Source organism: Chrysochloris asiatica, unplaced genomic scaffold (assembly GCF_000296735.1).
Source record: "Chrysochloris asiatica unplaced genomic scaffold, ChrAsi1.0 scaffold00203, whole genome shotgun sequence".
Classification (NCBI taxonomy): domain Eukaryota; kingdom Metazoa; phylum Chordata; class Mammalia; order Afrosoricida; family Chrysochloridae; genus Chrysochloris; species Chrysochloris asiatica.
The window spans coordinates 382,512-400,859 of record NW_006408721.1 but is presented as its reverse complement, the minus strand read 5'-3'; the positions used below and the strand labels follow the sequence as shown (position 1 = coordinate 400,859).

General features: G+C 39.5%; 1 protein-coding gene and 1 pseudogene across 2 annotated transcripts in view; one reads left to right on the top strand and one right to left on the bottom strand.

The window, feature by feature from the left end:
• The window catches only part of EDEM3 (ER degradation enhancer, mannosidase alpha-like 3), a 96,997-nt gene extending 79,618 nt beyond the window's left edge, over window positions 1-17,379 (bottom strand). The window contains exons 1-2 of one of the 2 annotated variants that reach the window (XM_006872524.1): window positions 17,019-17,379; window positions 9,036-9,081 (exon numbers count right to left, since the gene is read on the bottom strand). In XM_006872524.1, the coding sequence (XP_006872586.1) occupies window positions 9,036-9,081; window positions 17,019-17,179 (207 nt within the window). In that variant the 5' untranslated portion in view covers window positions 17,180-17,379. The remainder of the gene's footprint in view (window positions 1-9,035; window positions 9,082-17,018) is intronic. The other variant, XM_006872525.1, reaches the window with a different exon arrangement.
• The window catches only part of LOC102822004, a 17,988-nt pseudogene continuing 16,817 nt past the window's right edge, over window positions 17,178-18,348 (top strand).

Genomic DNA, 18,348 nt, shown 5'->3' with positions numbered 1-18,348 from the left:
CGAAAACAATAATCTTTACCACCTGACCTATAAATAACATGATAAATGGTGAAAAGGCTCAAGTTGTCAATGACTTCATTTCACGTGGATCCAGACCAATATTCAGAGAAGCAACAGTCAGCAAGTCAAACGACTTATTTCATTAGGCAAATCTGCTGCACAAGACTGCTTTAAAATGTTTAAGAGCAAAGATATCAGGACTAGGGTGTATTTAACCCAGGCCATGGAATCCTGGTGGAGTGCTGTGGGTTAATGCGCAGGACTGCAAGGTCAGTTTGAACCACTAGATCAGCTGCTGAAGTTCACCAGCCACTCCTCGGAAATCCTATACAGGGTCGCTATGAGTCGGAACAAATTTAACAGCACTTAACAGCAACAACAACAACCTAGGCGATGGTGTTTTCAATCACCTCATATGCATGTGAAAAATTTGACAATGAATAAGGAAGACAATAGAATACTCGATGTATTTGAATTATGGTACTGAGAAAGAATATTAAAAGTACTAAAGATTGCCAGAAGAACAAAAGAAAATCTGCATTGGAGGAAGTAGAGCCAGAATACTCCTTAGAAGTCAGTATGGGAAGCAGCTTCATCTCATACTTTGGACATGCTATCAGGAAGGACCAGCCCCAGGAGAAGACGGCATGCTTGATAAATTGGAGAGCCAATGAAAAAGAGGAAGAACTCCAACAAGATGCATTGACATAGTGACAGCAGCAATGGGCTCAAATGTAGCAATGATGGTGAGCATGGAAAGGACAGAGCAGTGTTTTCTTCTGTTGTGCATAGTGTCACTCAAAGGCAGCTAACACCACATTAAAAAAAAAAAAAATCAACTCAAACTTGGCCACAGAACTAAATGAACAAGCTGAAACTAGAAAACATGTATAAGAAAACAGAACATCTTTGCGACCTTAGACCAGGCAAGTTTTTTTGGACAGGCTATGAAAATAATGCACCATAAAAGAACAAGATGATAAATTACATGTGATCATAATGTAAAACTTTGCAATCAAAGAACACTTAGGAAAATTAAAAGGCAAACCAAGTTTGGAAGAAAAAATATGCATAGTATATGTGGTAAAGCCTGATATCTTGAATATATAAAAAGCAAATAAAATCATGGAAAGATTTTCAACTTCATTTGCCATCCAGTCACCTGACGGGAGGGTTTCCAAGGCTGCATATATTTACAGCAGTACAGACTGCCACATCTTTCTCCAGCAGAACAACTAATGGGTTTGAACCACCAACCTTTTGATTAGCAGCAAGAGCACTGTGCCAACAGGACTCCTCAACCATCATCTAGAATGGTTAAAATTAATGACTGACAATACCAAGTGTTGGACAGAAAGTGGTGTAACTAAATATTGTATACACTGCTGGTGGGGAATGCAAAATGTTACAGTCATTTTAGAAAAGTTTGGCAGTTTCTTTTAAAGTTACACTTAAAGCCACATGACCCAGTGATTGATCCATTCTAGGTGGTTCAGTAAATGAAAATACATGTTCACACAAAAACTTCACTAACATGTCCACAGCACCATCCAGAAGAAAGTCAAATATTAATCAACTGGTGAACAGAAAAACTGTGTTCTAAAAATTCAGTTGAATATTACTAAGCAATAAATAGAAAGAAACCACTGATGCATCTAACAACCATGGTAAATCTAAAAAGCATTATGCTAAATGAAAGAACTATATCAACTACATACATCACCAGTTATATGAAATCCTAGAACACAGAAAACTATGGTAACACACTGCATCTGGTAGGAGGTAGGAAGAAGAGATTGATACAAGGAAACTTAGTGGAGTTATGAAAATGTTCTATATCATGAGTGTACTGATGGTTTAACAACTGTATACATTTGTTAACACTTGAGAGTAAGACACATAAAATTGAAATTTTATATTTGTAAATTACTGCATTTTTACACAAAAATGTGTATTATGACAGAATGATTTCAATTTCATCATTTCCATGGGCTATATGTGTGGACATTTTATTTATACGGGCATGTTATTTGAGAAAAATATGGTATACCTCCACACTTATTAGTGGACAAAATAATTTATGCACTTGGCTGCTAACCAAAGGTATAAAGCTCAAATCCAGCCAGAAGCATCTTGGAATAAAGGCCTGGTGATATACTTCCAAAAAATCAGCCACTGAAAATCCCATGGAGCACACTTCTACTCTGATACACATGGATTGAAACTGCCTCCATGGCAATTGGTTTTACTGCTGATTGAACTAAAAGACCCTACTACTACTGAGTTAGAATCCTTTTCAGAATATCCAACTCTGATTATAAAACAATGAGAGGATATTATAAAATTTCTTGTGCAATCCTGGTAGAGTTTTAGAATGTTCTAAGAGGAGATGCCATGAAACAATGGCTAACACAAAGTAGTCCCACAAGGGTCTATACAAAAAGAGTCCAATCTAAGGCATGAGTACCACCTCTAAGCTACTTTGTAATGAATTACTCTTTTTGATGAATTATTAAAAAGAAACATTTTAAAAAGAAGGAAATACATAAATCTAGAAATCCAAAGGAAATTAAAATTTTTAACAGGTCCTTTGGTTTGAATGATAAAGGCCTATCTAGCATCTCTTGAAATACCTGAGGGGGGGTGGGGAATGTATTCTAGGAAACTCTAATGGGCAGTTCTATTCTGTCCTATAGGGTTACTGAGTCAGAATTAACTCAATGACACACAAAAACTGGTTCATTTGAACTGAGTTACTAGGTACAATCCTACAAGTTAAGGGAAACTGTGCCTGCCAACTCTTCCAGTTTATTTGTAATGCAAAGAGCTCTACCAAAGTAGTTTTTGCTTACTCATGTAACATTCTGAGTTGTCTACAATAAACAGGAAGAAATAGGGAGACAAAGACCAGATCACAGATCTCAAATTCAAAAAGGCAGTCCAAATATAAGTCACTCTGTCATTTAAATTATCTGCAAGATGATGACATGGAGAGATGGAACAGGTGAGGACTCTAGACTCATGGAGGGAGAGGGGCTGTGTGCTGGCAGCTGGGGGGCAGGCCTGCAGAGTGTGCCCTTTGGTTGTTTGAATGACGGTACATTCCTGAGTATCTTGGTGTACATAGAAAAAACAAAAACAAAAAACAGAGGGAATACAAGCAAATACTGTTGAATAATGATGCACAGAGGGTAGGGGATTGTAATCATTGCAATTAAATGAAATAAGATAGGATGAGTATAAAACTTATGTTCTCTCACAATATCACACAATTCACCATAAAAACTTGAAAAAAAAAATTGATCTGCAAACTGAACTCAGCACAAATACTCAAAACATACTACACAGAAGACCTAAAGTGACTGTCATCTAGCATTAAATGTGGTCACATAAAAACTGCCAAAACAAACATCAAATTTCATGTTATTTGGGGAAGGGAACGCCATCTGTACAATACACTGTGGATGAATTGTGCAGTCTGACTGAGACTAGAAATCTGTCAAGCACAATTGTTAAAAAGTTAACAGTTATGCCAATAACTGATAAAAGAGAAAATCACCGGCAGTGTAACTCCATGAACAGAGATGATGCAATTCATCTAAAACTGACAGAACAGTGTTATACAGAATAATAGAACCTCAGGGACCAAAAATTAGGAAAAGAATAAATAAATTTAAAGGGTATATGCCCCAAACAGGAAAGAATGAATTTCTATGTATAATCTAGGGAACAAGTTCTGACGAATTCCAAGATGAACCTAAGGAGAACAATTTCAACATTAGAAAGAGAATGAATAATAATGATAATAATTATTAGTTATTGTTATTAAGTGCTGTTGAGTTGTTTCCGACTCATAGCCTGTCCAGAGTTTCCAAGGAGAGGCTAGTGGACGTGAACCGCCAAACTTGCAGTTCAAACTGACCTTGAAGTCCAGTGCATTATCCTGCAATGCCACACCAGGACTCCTTCCTATTTGCCAAGTATTAGTTCGAAGAACAGTAACAATATGCACTTAACCCTCCCAACAATGCTGGGAGGCAGGCAAACCATTCTCTATCTCCATTTTATAGAGATGAAGAGATTAAGTAACTTTTCCATTATTACCCAGCTGGTGAAGGCAGAGCCAAGACATTCACATGCAGGTAGTCCTGTATTTCCAGAATTCTTGTTCTGAATTGTATTACATGGCCTATTTTTGGAAAATACAATTGTCTTCCTAGGAACCAGAAAGGTTAAAAATAATTGATCTAATCATAGACAAGACTCAAGAGTAATACCAAAAGAGCCAGTGAGACATGAGGAGAAGCCTACCATGTGTCAAGTATTTTACATTTTAGCAAAGTAGGCAGCTAACTATAACAAAGTAGATTTATTGGCCCCCAAATTCAAAATAAAATTTTAGTCTACAATGTTATTAATGTTGTTCTGTATCATCGCTTTGTTTTAAATTCAGAGTAGCCTCTTGTGACAGAGTGGCACTGCCCCACATGGTTTCCTATGCTTTATGGGAGCAGATTATCAAGTCTTTCTTCCAAGGAGCCACTGAATGAGTTTGACCTGCCAACCTTTTGGTTAGCAACCAAGTGCCTAATTACTGTGCCCCCAATTATCCCTACTTTACACAGACATATGATGCTCAGAGAGGCTAAATGATCTGTTTAGGGTCCAAGCTAATAAACAGTAGAGATGTTGTTACTGTTGTTAAGTGTTGTTGAGTCAGTTCTGACTCATAGCGACCTTAGATAAGGTTTCCGAAGAGTGGCTGGTGGGTTTGAACTGCCAACCTCGTGGTTAGCAGTCCAGTACTTATCCTACAGAGCCATATCAGGACTCCTTCTGAGTACAGGAACTGGAAAATGTTTTCAACAGACTTCAAATAACAAATGCAAACCACTTGGAGTCTATTAAATATTTTAGAACTATGTCAAGTTAGTTAAGAATGTGAAGTTGAATTCTAGACTAAATCTTGGGTTATAAACTTCACACAGATTAAGCTAGCACAAGTACATTATAAGACTCACTCATGGGTAAAATAGTTCAACATTTAAAAATATGTGTTATACTACTTAGACAACAGGTAAGTGTGGCCCCACCAGAAAAATGGAAAAGGATGCTAATTCCAGTGGTTAGTCTTTGGAGTTGAAATCTTTCTGCTTTAGATCTCCTACAAAGTAAATTATAGCTGAAAGCCAGTTAGGTTCCAACAAGAACTGGAACACCAATCCCTTGGAAAGGTGCTCTTGGTTGGTACCTGCTCTGTCACAGATGCATTTTGTAATTAAGTGTATTATTAATTATTAAAATGATATAATTGTATTAACGTATTAATAGAGCTTACTGCTGTCTATGGAGTCCTGGTGTGCCACTGTGGGTTAATGCGCCAGACTTCAAAGCCATCTGAACTGCAAGATCGGCAGTTCAAGCTCACCAGCTGTTCCTTGGAAACCCTATACAGGGTCGCTATGGGTTGGAACCAACTCATTGGCACTTCACAACAACTGCTGTCTATACATTATAAGAGACTAGATATTAAAGGTATCATGCTTTATAAAGAGAGTATTCTACTCATAGCAAGATATACTGAGCTGATGCATCTATGTACCATTTTATTGAACTTTGCAACCAAATATATACATTTATGAGACGGCTGAAGTTTGAGACAGTAACATGCATATGCTTGCTCAACTCAAAGCCAGCAGTCTAAATGTGCTAAATTATACTTTATCAAAACTAAAATAACCAAGGATAAATGATTTTGAAAGAAAATTTAGGGAAAGGCTAAGGCCTTGAGAAAGAATAAACTATATTTCTAATTAAAAATTTTTAATTGGGTTTTAAATATCTAAAACTTCTTCACCATCAAGTTTTAAAACAGTTACTAAGGACAACACATACTCTCAAAAAGTGCACAATATAAAATGGAACAAGGATTATCAGGTATGAAACATGTTTTAAATATAAAAATGCATAAAGTCAATACATTTAAATGTTCATAGATAAGGTAATGATATAAGAAGATAATACATAATGAAAAATAGAGTCCCAGAATTGGTTAAAAATGATTTAAAGCAGAATAAATCATAAGAAGTAATTATCAGAATGGATTTCTGGTGTGGTGTTGAAGGATCATTGCTGGACTGCAAGCCACAAGGTCAGTAGTTCAAACTCACCAGCTGCTCCTCAAAACCCTATATAGGGCCTCTAAGAGTCTGAACCAAGTCAACATCACTTAATAACAACAATTACCAGAGCAATTTGACTAAACTCAAAAACTATGAAAATTTGCATACAAAACTTTCTTGTGAAGAATATAATTTACTTGCTACTTTTTTCATCTTAAGTGAGCACTTGACATTTTAGAACAGTATGTATCAGTATACCTAGAAAGCTAGGACATCATTTGGACAGAGGCTGGATGATCGTTTACTGCTTGTAAGCAATAGTTTTCTTGATTGTTGTGATTGTTATATGTTGTCAAGTCGATTCTGAAGAATAAGTCAGGGAGACTGGTAAGTCTGAAATATCAGCCTTGGTTAGCAGCCCAGTCAGTGCTTAACTACTGCACCACTAAGGCTCCTTCGTTTTCTTCACAAAATGTTTAAAATAATATCACAAATCCTTTTTTTTAATTAAGAAATTTCTTCCTTTAAGGCCAGAAATAAGATCTTTCTCATTTTTACATCCATGTCTAGCTATATAGAGCACACAATAAACACTGTAACTTCAAAAGAAACTTTATAAAGTTTCATACTCTAATTTCAATTTATTCTTACCTACCAACTAAATTAGGAGCTCTGGTAGCATAGTGGTTACGAATCAGGCTGCAAACTGCAAGCTGCAGTTCAAAACTACCAGCTGTTCCACGGGAGAAAGATGAGGCTTTCTGCTCCTGTAAAGACTTACAGCCTTGGATTGGAAACCCTGTACAGGGGCACTATGAGTTGGAACCAACTCCACAGCACTTAACTATTACCACCACCACCAAATAAATTGGTTTCCTGAGAACCAGTAACAGGAATACTATTATTCTATGTTTACCCTGTTTTCTTGGTGCTAAGATTTCCTTTCTTGAAAAAAGCCTATTGAGCGTAGAACAAACAAGATGGTGGATTGGGTGGACGTGCAGTGAGGAGCTCCGTCAGCAACAACACAGAATACTGGACCAAGCAGGCTCAGGGGATGGTCCCAGAACTCTGAACTACATATAAAGGAATATTTAGAAGGATGGAAGGCTTACAGCTAGGGGAATTTGTAGCAGAAGCAAGAAATCCATTGCTTTCTAATTCAAGACGTTCAGCTGCTTCCGGAGCCACCAACATATAATAACATACAATGGTATAACATATAACAATCACAACTATCAAGAAAACTATTGCTTACAAGTGATAAACTATCATCCAGCCTCTGTCCAAATGATGTATGCTGACCAAATAATCCAAGAAGCTGGGTTATATGAAAAAAATAGGGCATCAGGATTGGAGGAAGACTCATTAACAACCTGCGATATGCAGATGATACAACCTTGCTTGCTGAAAGTGAAGAGGACTTGAAACATTTACTGATGACGATCAAAGAGCACAGCCTTCGGTATGGATTACATCTCAATGTCAAGAAAACAAAAATCCTCGCCACTGGACCAATAAACAACATTCTTATCAACGGAGAAAAGATGGAAATTGTCAAGGACATCATTCTTCTTGGATCAACTATCAACACTCATGGAAGCAGCAGTCAAGAGATCAAGTGATGTACTGTATTAGTCAACTCTGCTGCACAAGACCTTTTTAAAGTGTTGAAGAGCAAAGATGCACCTGATCCAAGCCACGGTATTTTCAATAACTTCATATGCATGCAAAAGACGGACAGTGAATAAGGAAGACCACAGAAGAATTGATGCTTTTGAGTTATGGTGTTGGAGGAGAATATTGAAAGTGCCATGGGCTTCCAAAAGAACCAACAGATCTGTTTTGGAAGAAGTGCAGCCAGAGTGCTCCTTAGAGGCCAAGAGGCCAAACTTCGTCCCTCATACTTTGGACATATTGTCAGGAGGGGCCAGTCGCTGGAGAAAGATATCATGTTTGGTAAAGTGGAGGGTCAAAGAAAAATAGGAAGACCTCCAACGAGATGGACTGGCCAAGTAGCAGCATCGATGGACTCAAGCGTGGCAACAGTAGTGAGGTTGGCCCAGGATCAAGCAGTGTTTCGTTCTTCTGTGCATAAGGTCTCTATGGGTCGGTACCAACTCAATGGCACCTAACAACAACAACAACCTAAAACAGGGGGCGGGGAGGAAGGCCGATAAAGGCATGCAGTGACTGGCTTACAAGATTTCAAGAGGGAGTTTAGTTTAAGAGTATGGAGGGAAAGAAAGAGTCCCCATTGAATAGATTTCATCTTGTCTGTATGGGTCTGGTGAAAAGAGATGGGGATAAGATTTGTATGATTCAATAGTGAATAACTGTTATCATGACTAACTGCAACTGTCACAATTGTAAAGGTAGAAGTTTTGTAACAAAAACAGGGGAGTGGTTAACCTTACCGTCCAGAAACAGAGGACCCTAAAATCATCAAGGGAGAAGAGCACAAGCAGAATGCAGGACCTGATCCAGAGAAGCAGCAACAGACATGGAGGCAGAGATGGGGTCATGGAGAGGGGGAGTGGCTGAGGACTCTCGATTCATGGGAAGAGAGGGACTCAGAGCTGGTGGCCAGGAGGCAGACTTGTAGAATTTGCCCTTTGGAGGTGTAAATTATTATATATGCCTGAGTGTTCTTTTTGTGTTTTTTTTTAAAAGCTAAAGTGGATAGAGAGAAATACTGTTAACTGATGGTACATGGAAGGGATTATAATCATTATAATGAAACAAGGTGTATGATTTGTTGAATGTAAAACTGATGATGTGCCCTGTAAACTTTTACTCAATCCACAATAAAAACCTTAAAAAAAAAAGGCTATTGAGGTTACAAAATTCCCAACTGATGATGTCCCCAATCAGCTCATATAAATGATATGGAAAAATAAGGTTTCTACTTACCATGTAGTTACCATAAGCATGATCAAACATTTCCAGCACTTGATTCCTAATTTAAAAAAAAAAAGAAAGAAAGAAAGGAAAAAGGTTATGTGCATTCTATGTACTATCTTTCAAACAGTTAATGATACCTTATAAAATCACACCAAGAAAACAGAAAAGAAAAACTTATTTAGAGGGGGACATACCCAGAGCCAGGAAACACATCATGAACTCATGAACTTACCATACAGAGCTGGACCAGACTTTTACTTTTTCTAATCATTTAAATAAGTTTACTTGATAACTTTTTCTGTGAAAATTAATGAATGACACATGTTATACAGAGGGAAATTTGATGCTGAAAAACGATTCCTCTTTACACAGTATTTAATCTGTTTTGAGAGGGAAAAATGTTGCTGTAAAGCTCAAAAAAAAAAAAAAGCCCCATAAACAATTATTGATACCACTTACTGTGGAACTCTGGTAGTGTACTGGTTAGAATCAGGCTGCGAACCGCAAGGTCAGCAGTTCAAAACTACCAACTGTTTCGCTGGAGAAAGATGAGGCTTTCTGCTCCTGTAAAGATTTACAGCCTTGGAAACCCTGTGCAGGGTCGCTATGAGTCGGAGCCTACTCCACAGCACATAACAACAACAACAACAACCAAAATGAAAGCATTAATACACAAAGAGATTGGTGTGTTCTGCTCTTTCTCAAAACCCTCAAGATAACTGTTTAAAATGGAGATTTCTGCTCTGGTAGCACAGTAGTTATGAGTCTGGCTGCTAACCTCAAGGTCAGCAGTTCGAAAGTACCAACCGTTCAGTGGAAAAAGATTAGGCTTTCAGCTCCTGTAAAAATTGACAGCCTCTGAAATCCTATACAGGGTCCTTATGAGTCGGAACCAACTCCACAGCACACCACCACCACCACCACACCAGATTTCTTAAATACGAATCTATGAGGCTGGGACCAAGATATTTTAAATCAGTACTTTCAAATTTGGAAGAAGGAAGGCTACCAGAAAAACTAGTAATGCTATGACTGTGCTGTTGTGTGCTTTTTGTCAATTCCAACTCATAGCGCTCCTAGAGGACAGAGTAGAAGTATCCCATAGGGTTTCCCTAGGCTGCCATCTTCATAGGAACAGAGCACCAGGTCTTTCCTCCAACAAAGCCACCAACCACCACACAGTGCCAATGCTTCGAATCTGACACAGTGATCCTGCAGGGCAGAGTAGAAGGACTCCTTAGGGTTTCAGAGGGTAAATCTTTTCGAGAGAAGACTGCCTTATCTATCTTCCTCAGTGTGGCTGGTGAATTTGAATTAATGACCTTTCAGTTAGCAGCCAAATGCCTTTAACCACTGCTCCTTAATGTTATGACTTCGTTGTTGTTGTTATTGTTAAGTGCCATTGAGTCAGTTCCGACTTACAGCAAACATGTATAGAGTTCCTGAGGAATAACTGGTGGGTTTGAACCTCCAACCTTGTGCTTACCAGTCTAGTGCTTACCTTACAGCACCACTCTAGGAATCAATAATTAGAAAGGGAAAATAAAGTATCTTGATAAATTTTATCAGGTCTTACCATTCCCAAAGTTCAATCATTAACAGAAAGAACAAAAGAATATATTAAAAATATTTTTTATACTTTCCTGTATCTTTATTTTACTTCATGTTACATGAAAATTATCATTCTAAAAAAAAAAATGTAATCATGGATAAGTAAATGTTGGTAATAATAAAGTTCGCAGACAGAAGAAACATTAATTTTTGGATTCTGGCTCTAACGACTAGCAAAATCAAGTACACTCAAACTTGTGAAATAAACTAAACTCTGACCTTTTAATTAATAGTAACCATCCAAAAAAAAATCTAGTCATTAAAAAACAAGACTTTACCACCATTTTGCTAAAATATTGCTATGTATTTGCATGTATGGCAGACAATGGGTCAAGCCATCCAGAAATGATGTAGATAATTTTGGGACTCTATCTCGATACTATCTCTCAAATTAGCCAACTACTTAAGCTTAAAAAAGGGGGAAATGGGTAAAACTATCCCTTTAGAATACAGATACCAATAAAAAGAATATAGAGATTTTTGTTTGTCCTCCCTTGAAATAGAATAAATACAATATAACTGTTAAGAAGTATAAATCCCTGTAATTGGTAAGGGTAGTGCCTAGACATGTGTATTAAAGATGACAGCAGAACTTCTATTAATTACTGAGGGTAGTACCTAGACATGTGTGTTACAACTTCAATTTGCTAACCAAACTTTGCAAGCAGTCAGTTTTCAAAACTATGAGTAAATCATGATTGCATACAAGGAGGACACATTGCTTTCCAATCCTTACATTTATGCAGCATATAATCAACAAATTTCATAACACATACTTTCAAAATAGAGATATTTAATATCCAGTTGCATCCCCTAGGACCTACTGCAATTCTTAACATAAAATCTAAATGCAGAATGGCAACATTATTAAATATAAATAATGTTTCCATTAAATTTCCTATCTTTTCTTGTTGTTAAGTGCCATCAAGTCGATTCCGACCCATAGCGACCCTGTATAGAGTTTCCATGGAGCAGATGGTGAGTTTGAACCACTGACCTTGCAGTTCAAACGACTTTGCAGTCTGACGCACTGGCCCACTGCACCACACCAGGACTCCGTATCTCTTCTATAGCTAGATAAATATGTATTGAAAATCAGATCCACTGACCAAAATTGTCTTGCTTCAGTTTGAAATGATTTATAAATCAGCTTTTTCTGTTACTTGCCTACCAACTATACTGCAGAAATTGGACTGTTTAAGATTTCATTATTTACTTTTAAATGAAAAGATAACACAGTAATGCAAACAGTTAAATGCATGACTACCAGCCAAAAGGCTGGAGGTTCAAACCCACCCAGCATCACCTGGGAAGGTAGACCTACTGATATTTTCTGAAAGCTCACAGCCCTGAAAACCCTATGGTGCTGTTCTACTTCGTATACATGGGTCACATGAGCTAGAATCCACTCGATAGCAACAAACAACACACTACTTAAAAAAACTAACAACAATTATTTCAGAGAGGCTAGGTCTACTCATATAACCAAGGAAATAATTCCACAAATTATATAGTGCAGGCAAGTGAACAACTGCTTGGTATCTCTAACTATTTTAGGGGATAGGAAAAGAGATGGAGCATTTTCTGTTGTACATCATACATTATTTGGGCTTTAAAAAAAAAAGAAAACCACACAGGTAAACCTAATGAATCAGAGTTCAGTTTCTAGAAAATTCCCCAAAGGGGTCACATAATTACACATTTGTGGTTTATACCTCTAGACTCTTACTCTCTTGCTCTCAAGATGTTGTTGTTAAGTGTCATCGAGTTAGGCCTGACTCATAAGGGTTTCCAAAGCTGTAAATCGTTGCAGGAGCAAAAAGCCTCCATCTTTCTCACGAGGAGCGGTTGGTGGACCTTGTGGTTTGCAGTCCAGGGCTTATTGTATGGAGCCAACACACTCCCTTATTCTAGAGTAAGGCAATCAAAATGAACCAATCAAATCACTGAAATGTCACCTTCTGAAACAATCTCAAAAACTTAAGCAGAAATCTTAAGTCGATTTGGTCCTACTTTTACAGTTAAAAAGTAATTTGGGTAAAAATGAGTTACACATGACTTTTTTCAAATAAATTTTTTGCTTTATTTTCTGTTGTAGTTTAAGTGAAAGTTTAGAGCAAATTAGTTTTACAAATAAAAAGTTTTAATAAAGAATAAGGAATGGTGGCCAAATAAAATATTTGCTATCCTTATAAGCTACTTCTGACCTGACTCACCAATATTATGGAAGTATACCATGCGAAGACAACATGGGCTCTGGGGTCAGACAGAAGATCCATGGTGGCATGGTGGGTTAAGCAATGGGCTGCAAACCAAAAAGTTAGCAGTTTAAACACACCAATAGCTCTGTGAGGAAAAGGCTGCCTGCACTCATAAAGATGTACACCCTAAGAAACCCTAAGGAGCAGTTCTATCTGTCCTATAAGGTTGCTATGAATTGGCAGTGGGTGAGTGGGGTCAGACACACTTGGGTTTGAACAGACTCCATCATTTAGTAATTCTATGGCCTTGAGCATTTCAACCTTAAGTAAATTAAAACTTAAGGAAATTAAACCTCATTTGTAAAATGGGAATGCATCCATGTCACTTAGAAATGGTAAGAATTATATAGAGCTAGCATATGTAAAGTATCTGGCACGGAGTGGGGTATTCAGCAAAAAAAAAAAAAGTTACCAATGATACATTCGTAAAGAGGATCTTTTATCAATTGAAACTTAAGACAATTAACTATTAGGGCTTACTGTGGCACTTAACAACAATTGTGACACTGTAGGGAACAGCACTGAACTACAAACCACAAGGTAAGCAGTTCAAACCCACCAGCTGCTCCTCTAAAGTCCTATGTTGTTGTTGTTAAGTGCCATCGAGTCGGTTTCGACCCATAGCGACCCTGAACAGGGTTTCCGAGGCTGCAAATCTTTACGGGAGCAGATCGCCTCATCTTTCTCCCGCGGAGCAGCTGGTAGTTTCGATACAGGGCACTATAAGTTGGAACTGACTCAAGAGCGCTTAACAACAACAATACTATGGTAAAGATTTACAGCCTCCAAAACCCTATACAGAGTTTCTATGAGCCAGTACCAACTCGACAGCACTTAACAACAACATTGATCACTTTGCTTGATAGTTAATGTAACCCCACAATGTAACTATTTTTCCACTTTCTCTTCTGGGCTTAATTTTTTTCTACTAAAAAAAATGGAATAGCAGCACATCTTTAATGGTGACATTATTATTCAACAATTTGCATAGTCTTTTCCCTGGTGCTATATACTGGATAAGAGTCCTGGTGTGGCGCTGTGGGTTAATGTGCCAGACTGCAAAGTTGTTTGAACTGCAAGATCGGCGGTTCAAGCTCACCAGCTGTTTCTCACAAACCCTCTACAGGGTCGCTACGGGTTGGAACTGACTAGATGGCACTTCACCACAACAACAAATATACTGGATGGAGTCCTAGTACAGTACTGCACGATAAGCACTGGACTGCTAACTGCAAGATCAGCAGTTCAAATTCAGCAATCATTCCTTGGAAACCCTATAAAGGATCGCTATGAGTTGGAACTGACTTAACAGCACTTAACAACATATACTACATAGCCCTCCAATGATGGACCTCCTTCTTTAACTACTGAGAGATCAGCACCATTTCCCTAGCTGGGGTTCAAGAATGCTAAAATTCTAAACCATGCCTCCTAGGAAAGGCAGCCATAGGATTCTCTCAGTCAGGCGGCAGCATCAGCTAGAGACCCCTTTCACTGAAAGCTACTTTGACACATCTCTGAATATTATTCTATAATACACTTGTACCATATTCAACTATTTCCCTGCAAGGAACAGTTCCCTTCTTTAAAATCACACATCCTTGAATACTTATCTACACATTAACAGTGCTCTTATTTTTGTAAGGTAAATTCCAAAATAAAAGGGATAGATAACTCAAACAATATGTACAATTAAAATTTTGGTAGAAAAAAATCAATCAACAATAGTAATTTATACTCTTATCAAGTATTTTCTCAGATCATAACTAGCCAGTAGTATGCATGTGTTTTACTTTCACAAATCTGATGGATAAAATCCAGCTATTTTATTGTTTTAATATGCATCTTTCACATTTGTGAAGATGAGTTATGTTCACATCAAATGACCATTTGCATTTCCTCTTCTATTAATTAACTATTAATACTCTGTGTCCATTTTCTACTAAGCTATTGATTTTTTAAAAATTCATCTGTGGGGTCTCACTATACAGTAAAAATACTGGCTTTGAATTAAATGCTATTATGTATAAAGGAGCTCTGGTAGCGTAGTGGTTACGAATTAGGCTGTGAACCACAAGGTCAGCAGTTCGAAACTACCAGATGTTCTAAGGGAGAAAGATGAGGCTTTCTGCTCCTATAAAAATTTACAGCCTTGGAAACCCTGTACAGGGTCACTATGAGTTGGAACCGACTCCACGGCATATAACAACAACGTGTATAATGCAATTTTTATTGTGATACTTTCAAGACTAATAAAATTACTTTGAGTGAGGTGAGAAATACTTAATTGGGGCTTTTGAATAATTCCATCAAATATTCTGTTCTATCGTCACGTGCTGGGCAGGAGCTCTGGTAGCGCAGTGATTACGAATCGGGCTGCTAACCTCAAGGTCGGCAGTTCGAAACTCCCAGCTGTTCCGCGGGAGAAAGATGAGGCTTTCTGCTCCCGTAAAGGTTTACAGCCTCAGAAACCCTGTGCAGGGTCACTGAGTCGGAATCGACTCCACGGTACTTAACAACAACAACATAATCATGTGCTACAAAACTTCTGTTTGGGCAACATCCGACCACATGTATGTCTATGTTCCCACAAGGTTATAAGAATTCAGAAATTCCAATCACAGAATAGGAAACAGTAAACACAACAGCTTCCTGCATGCAACACATATAGCGTAACTCATGCCTCTTGTATACAAAGCAATTGAGCTGCCAGGTATACATTAGCACAGTACATACAAGGGCGTTTCAACAAGTCCATGGAAAAATGAAACAGAAAGGAAATGTGTGTTGGTGATTTTTCACGAATGTTTTGAAGTCCTTTCATATATAGCCTATAATACATGTCTTCATAGTCATAATAAATGCTTATGTTAATGGCTTATGTATATAGTACACTATCCTTTCTACCTAAAAAGTTTACTGTATAGCACTATATGCTTTAACTTGCAAGCAGCAGCATCCAATCTTGTGTATTGCACATCTCTTAAGTGTTAGAGCAGTATGTTTTTCTTTCAAAACATTACTGTGAAATGCACCATGGCTCCTAAAGCAGCAAAACCAGTGCTAGTTATAGCAGTAGCAAAAAGCAAAGGGGAAGTATCATTTGAAAGTGAAACAAAAGGTGATTAAACAACATCAAGGCATAAAATCAGTGAATGCTATTGCTCTACTGCTTGTGAGTTAGGCATGTAGTACTCCACAGAAAACACAGTCCTGAAAAAACAAAGGAAAAATGCTAGACGCTGTTAAACAATCAGCGCCACTGAGATTTACCAAGCTAATGAAAATGACTGAGGGACCTATATCAGATATGGAGAAATTGTTAATGATGTGGATTGAGGACCAAACACAAAAGCAAAGCCCCCTCAGCATGCTAAGGCATCAAACTGTTGGAGATTCTTAAAGAAAAGTAAGGTCTAGCCTACCATATGGTGTCTGCACAAGGTCCAAGTCACATAACATCATATTTCACAAAACATATACATTCTGGACGTTAAGCATGACTGTATTATGAAAATATATACAACACTAGTGTGGCACTGTTGGATAAGCACAGGGTTGATGGTTCAAACCCACCAGTCGCTCCTTGGAAACCCTATATAGGGTCGCAGTGAGTCAGAACTGACTCAGTGGCACTTAACAGCAACAACATACAACACTGAAACAGTAAAATGTGCAAAGTTCAAGTTCTAATAAACGTCCTTTTCCCGTGACAGGTGTAAACACGATTTCCTTAACTACTGTAATTATCAGCAACATTTTCCTAGCTGGGAGCTCGCTAGGGCGAGAAATCTACACCATACCTCCTAGGAGAGCCAAACGCAGGACTCTCCCAGCCTGAGGCACAATCTGGAGCCCCCTTCAAGGGCCACTGACATGGCAGCTGTCGACAAGGGGCCCGAACACATCACCGATGGCCAGGGCGACACCCAGACAGCCCCCCGAGGTCACATCGCGGACGGTGACCCCCGCCTTCTCGGACCCTGTCCACCCAGCTAGTGAACACTAGCTGTTCCCAGTCGTGAAAGGAACGGCCCCTGCGCTCCCGGGAAGCAATGACAGGAACCTCGCCTGAGGCCAGCCTCAAAGGAAACCCACCCCAGATGCCAAGCACCCTTACCCAAGCTTCTGTTTCTCCTCCTTACTCATGGGCGCGGCCCCCGCCGTCCACACGGACGTGGCTGACACCAGGCAGAGCGCGGCTGTCGCCGCTACCAGGCTCCATGGCGCTCGCTGGGGGACCGGGGACCCACAACCTGGGCCGCCGCCGGCTTCGCTCATGGCCCCACGGTTCCGCGCACGCGCAGCTGCTACGCCCGGCCAGTGGAACACATCTCTGGACGCCGGTGGCGAGAAGGCTGCGAGCCGAGCGGAGGGCGGGATGCGGAGTAACGCTGGTGGCCGCCTGCAAAGAGCTGTTTTTCCCGAAGCCACCAAGCCGGTCCCCAGCGCCAAAGCTGCCACTGCCGCCACCACCCTCCGCCCTCGGCAGCCCAGGAGCACCTCCCCCAGCTTTCCGGTGTCGTAGTCTAGGAAACTGCCTCCCCAGCGGTACTTCCGGGTAGGGCCCAAGTGGTGGAGCCTCAGCACCAATGAGGACCTGATCGTAGCGAGGCTGGCTCCTGCTACTGGAGAGGGTACTGGCCGATAGCTGTGAAACGTGGACAAAAGGAGGAACTGGGGCGGGACCTCTCGCTTAGGCCCTCCTCAGCCCAGCGAACGTGAGACCTGAAGACTACCTGTCCCAGAGTGCACTACCTTCACGGCTGTTTTCACCCACATCCTACCCGGGGCCGCCCATCTACACTTCCACGCTGGGGCGCGCTGCACGCTGGGATGTGTGGTCCGTCTGAGAGTCACGGGCGGACCCCGGGATTCCTGGTCCCCTAGCGTCCTGCAATCAGCCCTACAGTGGGCAGCTGAGTCCTGGGCAACCAGTCAAATACTTATCCCTCCTCCTGTCCGGAGAACTGACAGGCTTGTTGTATACCCCCAGAATGGTCCTGCATGCTGGAGTAGTCTTCTGCCCTCACAGAGCTTACCAAACAATATCAGCAAAATAAATTGAGTCTTTAACAGCGTTTTTCTGAGGGTAGTGCTTACATTCTCTCATATACTCTACTCAAGTCTAATATTATGAGGCTAAGTCAAAAACTATTGCTACTAGGTTGAACCATAAAGCTCATGTTCTCCCATGTAAACATAATTCACAATAAAACATTCAAAAAAAAAAGTATTCTCGAGAATCCAGATATTAACCCAACCACTTACAGCCAAATGATTTTCGACAAAGTGCGTAGGCACATTGGATGGGGAAGGGACAGTCTCTTTATCAAATGTGCTGGCAGAACAGGTAAGCGATATGTAAAAGACTGAGACAAGACCTTTGCCTCACACCCTATACAAAAATGAACTCAACATGGATTAAAGATCTAAATGTGAATCCTAAA